The sequence below is a fragment of the Saimiri boliviensis genome, chromosome 14 (genome assembly GCF_048565385.1).
Source record: "Saimiri boliviensis isolate mSaiBol1 chromosome 14, mSaiBol1.pri, whole genome shotgun sequence".
Taxonomy (NCBI): domain Eukaryota; kingdom Metazoa; phylum Chordata; class Mammalia; order Primates; family Cebidae; genus Saimiri; species Saimiri boliviensis.
The window spans coordinates 55,470,906-55,483,105 of NC_133462.1; the positions used below are offsets into that span (position 1 = coordinate 55,470,906).

Below are 12,200 nucleotides of genomic sequence, written 5' to 3' on the forward strand. Positions count from 1 at the left end.
CAGAAAGTATTGATGAATTAAAGAACAAATAAAAAACAATACTTCTGCCCTTTAGGAGCTAACATTTGGGGGGAGCAAAAACATAGATATCTGTAATATAGGAGAGAATTATGGGGAATTCCTTAATACAGGTGTCAACTAGTATGGACATAATGAATATAATTACTGCAGCAGTGTGAAACCATTCTTCCAGCTGGAAAGGAATCTGGAAATGCTTCTTGTGTTATGTGATATTTGAACTAGGTGTTAAAAAGTATAAGAGAACTTCAGAGCAGACACTGTGAAGTAGGGAAGGACATTCCAGGGGGAAGGAAATCACTTGAATAAGAAATGAAGGAGATTTATTAGAGTAAATAGAAGGCTTTGGTGGAATGATGTGTGAGGACGTGACTACTGTCATGGGCCCACATTGTGAAGGACTTTCAGGGAGAAGCTAAAATTGTTTTCTGTGTAGCGGGACACTCTCAAGGCTCTCCACAACTGTGGTATAGGTGTGTTTTATAATAACTGGGAAATAAAAGTTATTTCAAAGGCAGTGTTCAGAACAACTTCGAGAAGATAGAAGCTATAAGAAGAAAGTTTGGGAGGCTGTGTAGTAGCATGCATGAGAGTTGAAATAAATCCAAACCAAAACGGATGAGCTCAATTTGGAACACGTCTTACATGCCAAAACGGCAGATTCTGATTGGTTGTATGTAAGGGAGGAGGGAGAAGGGAAAAATTTCATTTTAGAGCAACCAGGGATATGTCTATTTTATAAAATATATAGTTTTAGAATGTTTAAAAGCAAAAACATGCTGCAGGGTTCTGGTGCAAATTTTGAAGAGAAATATTTTCCAAATAGTTACATTGCGTAACACATGGAAAATAATAAAAATGACAAACTAAAGAGCTGAGTGTGAAAGGGTTGGGAGAAGAAGGCAATTTAAAAGCTGAAAGCCTCAGGAAAACTTTCAGGGAGGTACAAAGGTGGCAGGAGCTAAGGGAAAATGATATTAAAATGTGAGTGGTGTCTTGGAGATCTGAGTCAGCAACTGTGAGAGTGGTGAGCAGAAGTTAGAATGAATGCATGTGAGAAAGCATAGACTAGGTACGTTACCCCCTTACAAGTAAATGGAAAAACCCGAGTAAAGCGTAGCAAGAAATGTGGCCAGTGTGAAGAACTGACCTAAAACAGTAACAGTGATTCAAAAGGCTAGGGAGGATAAATACTGAGTGCGAGGAGGCTGAATAGCACATAACCTGGTAATAACGAGTTGTCACCTTGTTACTCTACTATTAAAATAAAATTCTATCAACAGAAACATTGTAAAGAATAGATAAATATGAGGTACAACTGTTTGGTCAAAGACATAAAATAAGAACAGGCTGTTTTCTTAATAAAAATCATGACTTATCTGATATACCATGCTCCATCACCTTTGCTATCAGTGATCTGTTGAGCATACTCAAATCAGAACTAGAAACCCATCAACTTCCAACCTGCCTTCCCAGAAGGTTGCAATGCTGGCTTTGGGGATTAGAAGGCAGGCTTGAACTGGAATGAAAGGAACATGCACTGATGAGGAAACCTGAACTGTCCTCGAGCTTCCCTTGGAGCCCACTAGAATACTAGACCAAATCCCAGTTTAAAATCATGTAGAGTCCATTTAAAACAACAACAGTAATGGTAGGCAACCACTTAGAATTCAGTGCATTCAGTGGATTTTCAATAGTTTAGGAAGTTTCTATCTAGTGATCGATTCCTGTCAAGAAGTTGGCCATTTTCATAAACCTCTGCTTCTGCCACTTAGAGAGAGCTAATGACACCATCTAGGATTCAGACACGATCACACTCACCAGAATAATCGTGGGGACAGATACAAGTATATCTTCCTATTTCATTGAGACATGTAGCCTCGTTCTTGCAGGGATCAGAAGCACATTCATCCACTTCCAAGTCGCAGTGCCTGCCTTGATATCCTGGGACACAGAAGCAAGAGTAGCCGTCAATTCCATCCTGGCACATGGCCCCATTTTGGCAAGGGCTGGAAGAACACTCATCATGATCTATCTCACAGAATCTTCCAGCATATCCAGCAGGGCAGATGCAGACAGGATAAATAGGGTCCTGATGGCAAATACCTCCATGTTGGCAGGAGTTCATGCCACAGGAACCAATGGTAGTTTCACAGCTTGTTCCACTGTACCCAGGAGGACATTTGCATAGAAAGCTCCTTTCTCCTGGGATGTTCACACAAGTGGCACTTCCTTGACAGGGATTGGAGAAACAAGGGTCTTTCATGTTGTCACAGTCTTTGTCCAAGTTACTGGTTGTGTCTGAACAAGAGCAATTATTGTCTTTTGAAAAACCGTTGCATGTAGAATTGTTTTGGCAAGAATTTGAGAGGCACCTGGTGGTGTTTCTATTGCAAAAGGAATCTATAAGGAAATAAAAAAATATCAAGATTAAATTTATAAATGGTTTAGGACAAAGTTAAAAATCTTTCTTTTCGACCCTTGTGCTTCCCTAACCAAACTCATTCATAAAGTGCATAGATGGCTGTGTTCTAATCATGAGTTCTAATTCCTCATTTACCTAAACTTCTCATATAGTTTCTGATAAGAAAAAAAATGACTGGCTTGAGATTCTTTCTCCTTCTCCATAGTCCCTTTCTCAGGTTTAAGTACAGTTGAGTAATGGGATGAATTGAATCAGCTGTTAATATTCTCTATATACACAGAATTTTGAAATTCACATTATTTCATAAAATATTTTGGAGAATACCTTATCTGAATTACAAAATTGTCTGAAAAAGTTGCCTCACTGAAACTAGTATCTAAATGAATGCAGTAAGTTGGTTGGTGACTGCTTTACCATGACAACTACTGTTTTATGCTCCTAAATGAAAAGCAGAGAAAAATGAAAAAAATAACATTCTGACCACTGATGATCTACTCTCTGCAATAAGAGAAATGCCAAGTATTTCACATATATTATTTCTTATCCTCACAGCAATATAATTATTTACATTTTACAGATGACAGATTAAGTCCCACAGCAAGGAAATTAATGTAGTAAAGTTTGAACACTTTCATTTTTCTGTGAGACCTTTGTCCCAGAACACATTTTAAAAATTCTAATTGGAATATTAAGCTTCAGGAAAGCAATAATTCTGTATTTTTCTCTCCAAATTCATTGGATACTTGTATGCATATAATTTTTCACTGTGTACATGTCTATATTATGATCATAACATTTTTATTTTCTTAACTTTTTATGTTGAGAAGCTTTATGATTTGGCAACTAAAATGTATCAACCCACAAAACATGCCTTTTCATGTTGACTCATCTAACACATTATTCTCTTATTTTTACTTACTTTCTCACAATATTGTTCACAAACATAATAGTGTTTGTTAAATTATAAAGTACAGGCTTGTAATTTAAAAGGTTACAAAGTGGGAAGCTTGCTCTTAAATTATGAGACACAAATCAGTTATTTATAATAGCCTGGGCTAATTTCTTATACTAAAACTCTCCTTTCTCTTTTCCTCCCTCTCTCTCTTTCTCATATATATATATATATATATATATATATATATATATATGTCTGAGACATATACTATATATGGAATATATATGTCTTATATATATGTGGAATAATATAGTATACATGAGTATATCTACTATATCTACTATATAATAAAGTATATATGAGTATATCTACTATATAACATAGTGTATATGAGTATATCTACTATATAACATAGTGTATGAGTATATCTACTATATAACATAGTGTATATGAGTATATCTACTATATAACATAGTGTATATGAGTGTATCTACTATATAACATAGTGTATATGAGTGTATCTACTATATAACATAGTGTATATGAGTATATCTACTATATAACATAGTGTATATGAGTATATCTACTATATAACATAGTGTATATGAGTATATCTACTATATAACATAGTATTTATGAGTATATCTACTATATAATATAGTATATATGAGTATATCTACTATATAATATAGTATATGAGTATATCTACTATATAATATAGTTACTATATAATACTATATATACTATATAGTATATATAGTATATATAATATAATATACTATATATGTAGTATATAATAGTATATATGAGTACATATACTATATAATATAGTATATATAGTAATATACTATATTACTCCACATATATATGACATATATATTCCATATATAGTATATATCTCAGACATATATGTACTCATATATACTATATATATAGTATATATACTCATGTATACTCATATATATACTATATATAGTGTATATATGAGTATATAGATATACTATATATATAGTATATATATTTTAGGAAGCAATTAAAATTCTTCCATCTATTTCTGGGTACCCTTCCCATCATGAATAACTACATGGGATACTTCTGATCAACCACTTGTAAGAAACAAGAAGCTGTAAGACTGTGTATATGACCCTTTAGAACATTTTTAGAAAATTAAATATATTGAAGTCGGCTGATTGCTCCTACTGTCGCTGGACAATGTGTTGAAAGAAAAGGATGAGCTCAGAAATTTAAATGCCCAGTTTAAGCACCAAATCCATGACCTAACATCTTCAGTGCATGCTCTGAGTGACACCCTTATCTTTTTTAGCAGCTGAAGTTGCTGAAAATCAAATGCAGGCTCTCATCCTGCAGTTGATTGGATTACAATGCAAATTGAACTCACATTCTCACAGGGAGTTTACTGTTCAGAACGGTGCTGATTGGGACAACTGGAATTCTATGTGTTTATTTTGCTTTCTTTCCCCTTTTGAAACCTGCAAGTTTAAGTGGGGATGTATGGGAGGATCCTGATTGAGCTGGGGATGTTGAGGCCTAACTGATGAGTCTTCTTTCACAACTGGTAGTGGCATGTTATTTTTATCTCATAGTATTAAGTTATGAGACATTAAGGAGAAGACTAAACATCACTCATGGACTTTACCTCCTCTTCTGGAGAAGGAGTTAGCGCATTTCTGGTTGTACACAGGGTATTTGCATCATATTAGACAGGATTGCAATCATCCTGTATTTTTATTTGGAGATTAAGTATTGTTTAAAAAGATGCATATGGATGCCAGGTTGACAAGGGGTGTACTCGTGGTGGCTAACTGCATGTGTAACATGACTGGACCATGGGTACCCAGATAAGTGCTTAAACATCATTATTTGGGGTTTGACTGTGAGGGTATTTCTGGATGAAATTCACATTTGAATCCTTAGATTGAGTAAAGTGATTGCCCTCCACAGTGTGAGTGGGCCTCATCTAGTACACTGAGGGCCTGGATAGATAGAACAAAAGGTTAAGTACAAAATAATTGTTTTTTCTGCCTGATTTTCTTCAAGAGTTGACATCAGTCTACTCTGGCCTTCAGATTCAGACTCATGCTGGAACTACACACACACACACACACACACACACACACACACACACACACACACATACACACACACACACCATTAGCTCTGTCTCTCTGGAGTACCTGGACTAATATATCTTGTCTCTCTGTATCTACTGGGCCTGTAACCTTACCTGTCACATAGCAGGTGCTCAATGCATACCTATGGGAAGAAAGGGGGAAATACAACAGAAATACACAAGAGTGCATAGCAAACGGCAAAAGTGTACCAGAGTAAGACTCATTGAAGAAAATATATTTGAAATGTGCTTTTAAATGAATGAAAGTAAAAGAAGAGTATTATTTGCATAAGAAAGAAAAAAGGAATAGAGATACTGGCATTCTCTGTAAAAGGGAAGAAAAATGTGATGGGGAGAAAAAATGAAGATATATTTAATAGTACAAAACATTGGGCAGTATTTCCAGTTTTTGTGTCCAAACTGAGCAAAAACAATTAAGTATTACAAATAACTTCCACCCCAATGACATGTTATGAATTTATACTTTGGCCTTTGTTTTGTTTTGTTAGCAGTGATGGTGATGATGATGATAATGATGATTATTTAATCCACAAGTTGATTTATTAATGTGGAAAGATAGCAGAGGAAATGAGCATTTATATCCAAGGCTCTTCCTGTAAAATTTAAAAAAATAGAATTCTAATAACATTTATTTGAAGCATTTTACTTATGAAAAACCTAAGGTTTAAAAAGACTAAGTAATCTTTGCACCGTCATGCAAAAGTGGGTTTTGAACCTCTGGTCTGTTAGATTCCAAAGCCCATTTCTTTTCACTAAATCATTTTAGAGGTTAGGCTTCTTAAAAGCAGACTTTGTACTTAAACTTTTTACTTTTCACACATGTGTTTCCTTCTGCTACTTTTCAAAACCCCATCAAAGATATAAAGGGACAGAAACTGAGCCACTGAAAAATGCTCAACATTATCTGCCGTTAGGGACACAGAAAGTAAAAACAATATCACTACACACCCACTAGAATGGCTAAAATGACCAATATTGAAATACTATATGTTGATTTTCACTAACTGATCATTTTTGCCTGTGTGTTATTAATTGTTTAAGTCTTTTTAAGTAATAGACTTTAATTTATTAGAGTCTGTCTATATTTTATTTTCTGTCTTATGGGTTTTTGCTTTTAACTTTTTATTTCCTTAATTTTACTTTCTTTCAATTTAATTTGCTTTTTTAACTTTACTTTTTTCAAAACTTTGCTTTTCAGTTCTTTCTCTCATTTTTCAATTTATGACTAAAGACTTACCTATAAGCACAGCTTTCTTGTTTTTGTACCTCCTTTCTTTATCACTCAGATAAAATGTTTTCTGGTTGTCATTGTGATTTTTTTCTTTGACTCATAGAAAATCTATAAAAATCAATTAGGCCAAGTTTGTTAATTGTGCTATTCAGACCTATAATGTTGTATATTTTTTTCTCTCAGTTATTGAGACTGATGTGGCATTGTGATTATGAGCTTTTTATTTTTCTTTTAATTCTGACAATTTTCACTTTTATTTTCAGAAGCTATCTTAGCATGGTCATTAAAATTTAGAATGGTTACATCATCATGCTGGTGTGACCCTCATATGCTTACACAATATTTATTTTATCTTTAATAATGTGCCATGACTTAAAAGATTAATTTTACTGTTATTAGTATTCTGTTATCACTTGTATATGTGTCATGTACTGCTGGTAGTAATGCGAAATTGTATAGCTAATTTGAAAAAGAGTTTCAAAGTATCTTATAAATTTAAGCATACACTTATTACATGACTCAGCAATTCCACTCCTATGTATTTATTGAGGAGAGATATAGACATAATGTTCACACAAAAACTTGCATTTAAATATTTATAACAGCTTTATTCATAATTTTCATCAACTGGCTAATAAATTTTAATATAATCACACACTCAAATACTACTCAGTAATAAAAAGGAGCAAATTACTGTTGCATAGAACAATACAACAGAATCTCTAAAGTATCATGCTAAGTGACAGAAACCAGACACCAAGACCACATGCTATCTGATTTCATTTATGTGACATTCTAGAGAAGGCAAAACTTGAGGTAATTTTTGTATATGGAGAAGTTGGTTGGGGTTCAGCTTTATTCTTTTGTATGGGGAAATCATTTTTCCAGCACCATTTGTTGAAGATATTATTCTTGCCCCATTGTGTAGGATTACCATCTTGATTAAAGATAATTTGACTATATATCTGTCTTATTTCTGGATTCTCTATTCTGTTCTTTTGTTCTACATGTCTATCCTTATAATAGTACCACATTGTTTTGATTACTGTAGCTTTGTAATATGTTTTAAAACCAGAAGCATAAGGCCTCCAGTTTTGTTTTGATTTCTCAAGATTGTTTTGACTGTTTAGGGATCTTGGGTATTCTATGTAAATTTTAGGATAGTTTTCCTATTTCTGCAAAAACACACCATTTGGATTTTGATAGGGATCACATTAAATCTGTAGATCTCTTCATTTAGCTTAAGCATTTTAATAATATTAAGTCTTCCCACCTGTGAACATGGATGTCTTTCATTTATATATTTCTGTCTTCTTTAATTTATTTCAACAATATTTTATAATTTTTAATCCACAAGTCTTTCACTTTCTTGGTTAAGCTGATTCTTAAGAACTTTATTCTTTCTGGTATTATTGTAAATAAGATTGTTTTCTTAATTTTCTTTCAGATTGTTCATTGTTAGTGTACAAAATGCAACTGATTTTGTGTTGAGTTTGTATCCTCCAACTTTGCTGAATTTGTTTATTGGTTCTAACATATTTATTTTTTGCATATATTTACAGAAACTTTAGGATTTTCTATATTTAAGACATCATCTGCAAACAAATATAATATAACTTCTTCCATTTTTATTTGGATGTCTTTTATTTCTTTTTTCTCACCTGATTGTTCTAAGCTAGGGCTTATAGTACTATATTGAATAGAAGTGGCAAGAGTGGCCATCTTTGCCTGTTCTTGACCTTAGAGAGAAAGCTTTCAGTTTTTCACCATTGAGTATGATTTAAATGCAGGCTTTTAATATAGGTATTGTATTGAAGTAATTTCCTTCTATCCTCAGTTTGTTGAAGTCTTTTTAAAAATCACAGAATGGAATTAAACATGGTCAAGTGTTGTTTCTGTGTCAAGTGAGGTGATCATGCAGTTTTTGCCCTTTATTCTGTTAATGTGATATATCACACTGATTTATTTTTATATGTTAAAGCATCTCAATTCTAGAAGTAAAACCCACTTGACCATAATGTATTATCTTTTCGGTATTTGTTGAATTCTACTTGCTAGTATTTTGTTAAGTATTTTTATCAATATTCAAATTTAGTGAATTTTATTGTATGCAAATTATGCTTCAGTAAATATGATCCCCCCATATTATAGAAGGAGAAAGATTAAAGTTATGGACAGTAATAAACACACACACACACACACACACACACACACACACACACACACACACACCCCAACATAAATGGAAGCTGTAGTGAGGGTGGGCAAGCAGTAACAGGCTTTGCATGTCAGAGCAGACAAAAACTCAAGCCAGCAATGGCAGAATCCCTGAACCAAGCCAGTTTATGCATAGACCTCCAGAAAGGTTCAGGAATCAGGGGTTCCAGGTACCTCTGAAATAATTCAATTAGTTTTGTAAACAAGAAGCTTGTTTAAAAATCTTATCAGAAGCTGTTAGACCTTCATATTCCAACATTTTTTCTAAAAAAATCTGAAAAAGTACGCTTCCCCCACAAAGGCAGATTTAGAGACAGGGACACTGCTGTTGGTGATGTTGGTGATAGGCAGTGATTGGAAGAGTGCTGGTGTTGAGGGAACAGATGTGATAACAAAGGACTTAATATATCTATTTACAAAACTTTGAGATACTCCCTAACCTCCTTCCCAATTTAACCCTGAATGTCCCAGAAGCCAGATTTATACCCTAAGCAGGAAATGGAATTATTTTTCTTGACCAGCCTGAGAGAAAATACAGGTATGGATATGGTATATTCCACAATAAAATGGCTCTTCTAGATCACTCTAGAGCTCTAAATGGCAAGCCACTCTCATAAAAGCTGGAAGGCCCCAGAATATATAAGAGTTTTCAAGCAGCTTTTTTAAAAAGGTCTACATAGATAAGAGTATATAGAGTCATATATGTGCACATATGGGAAAAAATTACTCTTTAAATACACTTTATACTTTTGTTATATTCTGAAGAATAATGACAAATGAACATGATAATAACCAGGGAACATCCCTGTATCTATAAATCAGCTTAAGAAGGGACAATATCACCTTCTTACATACAGATTGCATGAAATTATCAGAAGTTTGAGGAAATTATCTAAGATAAACACAGAGACCAAAATATCAAAATACAAAGAAAAGTAACTTGGAAGTAACAGAGACAATTCAAGGAGTAGTCAAAACTTATTTTTTAAAAATTCCATAGTTAATGTGTTTAAAGAGTTAAGAAAGGACACTTCAGTGATGAAACAAGTGTAGGAGGCTATTCACATAAATGTCTAGAAGACAAAAAGGTTTTTGAAATTAAAAATGTAGTAACAGAAACAAAAATTCTAATTGAGTGACTGGAAGATAATATTGGGATAAATCTCCCAGACACTAGAAAAAAAAAATACTAAGAGATGAAAACAGGAGAGAAAAAATCCGGAAGTAGCAGATCAATCAGCGAGGATTAAAAATGAGAGAACAAAGGAAACAGGTAGAGTGTTGAAGGAGGCAGTAAGAGGAGAGAGAAATAAATAAAAATTATGACAACATTTTTCAGTTCTGAGGATGAAAAGGGAATAAGTTTATGGATTTAAAGTTTTCACCAAGTGCCAAAGAAAACTGATAAAAGAGTAAACTCACCCAAAAGCACGTCATTGTGAAATTTTTAACAAAAAAAATAATCCTCAAACCTTTCATTAGTTGGAGCAGGAAACAGTACATTTATAAAGCAGGAAATTATAAATTTATCAACAGAAGCACTAGAAGCTAGAAGATATAAAATAAAGCCTTGAAAATCTTGAGAGAAAATAATTTCTAAATTAGAATTCAATGCCCACCTAAACTACTAAGCAAATTTGCGGAAAATAATCTTTTCAAGCATTAAGATTCAAAATGGTAGCTCTCATGCTCTGTTTTCAGAAGATTCCTGGCAATATGCTCCATGAATATGAGGGTGCAATCCAAGAAAGAGAAAGACAAAGAATCTAACAGAGCAAAGAAGCAGAAGATGTTGAAAAGAGGTCCCAGGATCCCAGATATGCTACTGGTTTAGAGATTAATCAGTTTTGAAAGAAGCAAGAGAAAGTGGAGCTTGAGGAAGGATGTCTCAAAGAAGAAAAATGAACAGAGTGACGTAGAGAGGTAATGGAAAATCAAACTGACCAACTTAAAAAAATCAAAAGAATATTTACTGGTATTAATTCTAGGGAAACTAAAATTCATACAGGTAAGGAAATGAAATCCTATATGTAACTGAAGTCAATACTTAAATTGAAAGGAATAATAAAATCAATGTGAAATTGAAAAGAATATTGCTTTATTATAACAATATTAGTAATAATACAATGCTATAATTAATATTGAGAGCAGCAGAAGCGTGTGTGTCTGTGTGTGTATGTGTGTGTGTGTGTGTGTGTGTGTGTGTTGGTGTGTGTGTTGCAGAGAACTGCAGGAGAGTTAAATCTATTTTTGCCATAGTAGGATTCCAATAGATTATATCAGCATCTAAAACTCAAAAAAAAAAATCCACCTATTATTTGGAATATAAAGAAAAATCAGAAGAAATAGCTGGAAGAGCTTTAAATATGGGGAGTGTACATTGGGAGTGAAAAGCAGGATGGGGTGGTAAGGGTATTGCTGTTTCCCTTATAATCCTTAAATACTTTAAAAATATTATTGAATAGATCCGATAAAAATGTTTTTAAAGCAAAATAGGTAGATTTATAATCTGGTCACATGCCCTATCTCTCATCATGTTGTTTCCCTGTACACTTTCAATTGCTTTTAGTACTACTCCTGGGCAAGATCATCTGTTAACCACATCCTCTCACTGCGTCTCCTTGGGTGGCTGGTGTCACTAGCACCATTCGCTGCAAAGGTGTATGGGTGTATGCACAGGTGAGGTGCTAATAGGCACTCTTGGAAATGCAACCCATCAAGTGAGCATTATTAGCTGGTGGTACAGTACAGCTGACGGCACTAAGGAACCAGACATGTATCGAAATGAAAATTCTATTTTTCAAACCTATAAAGGAATTGTAATTTACTGCAGTATTAAAACTAATTACATAACCAAGTAAAGAAATAAAAGCAGACTGTGCAAAAACCAATGGCAAAAATGTCATGAAGTAAGGATGATGATTATCCCAGATTTTGCATCCATGCTTGAAAAAGCTATGTCATATATATTTTTGCATATTATTATACCCAGCATATTGTATGTACTTTCAGGAGACATCACAATAATTTTCATAGTGATAATACCTTCTGAGCAAGACTTAAATAGACACAGGAAAAAAGTCGTAGGATTATTTTAAATTATAATTGAAATTTAGTTTCCAGAGAAATTACTATAGCAAATTTTGTTTCCTGCTTTCTCAGAAGACTTAAATACAGGATAGTAAATTTTCCTGGATGTAGAGCTTAATTGCTATTTTCAGATCAAATTATATAGGCTGCAAAATTGTTTCCTTGCAGTAAA

At 33.5% G+C, this 12,200-nt stretch overlaps 1 protein-coding gene across 2 annotated transcripts in view; it reads right to left on the bottom strand.

The window, feature by feature from the left end:
* The window catches only part of CRB1 (crumbs cell polarity complex component 1), a 223,985-nt gene that overhangs the window by 158,540 nt on the left and 53,245 nt on the right, over window positions 1-12,200 (bottom strand). For both annotated transcript variants that reach the window (XM_003944139.4, XM_003944138.4), the window contains exon 2: window positions 1,840-2,421. In XM_003944139.4, the coding sequence (XP_003944188.2) occupies window positions 1,840-2,421 (582 nt within the window). The remainder of the gene's footprint in view (window positions 1-1,839; window positions 2,422-12,200) is intronic.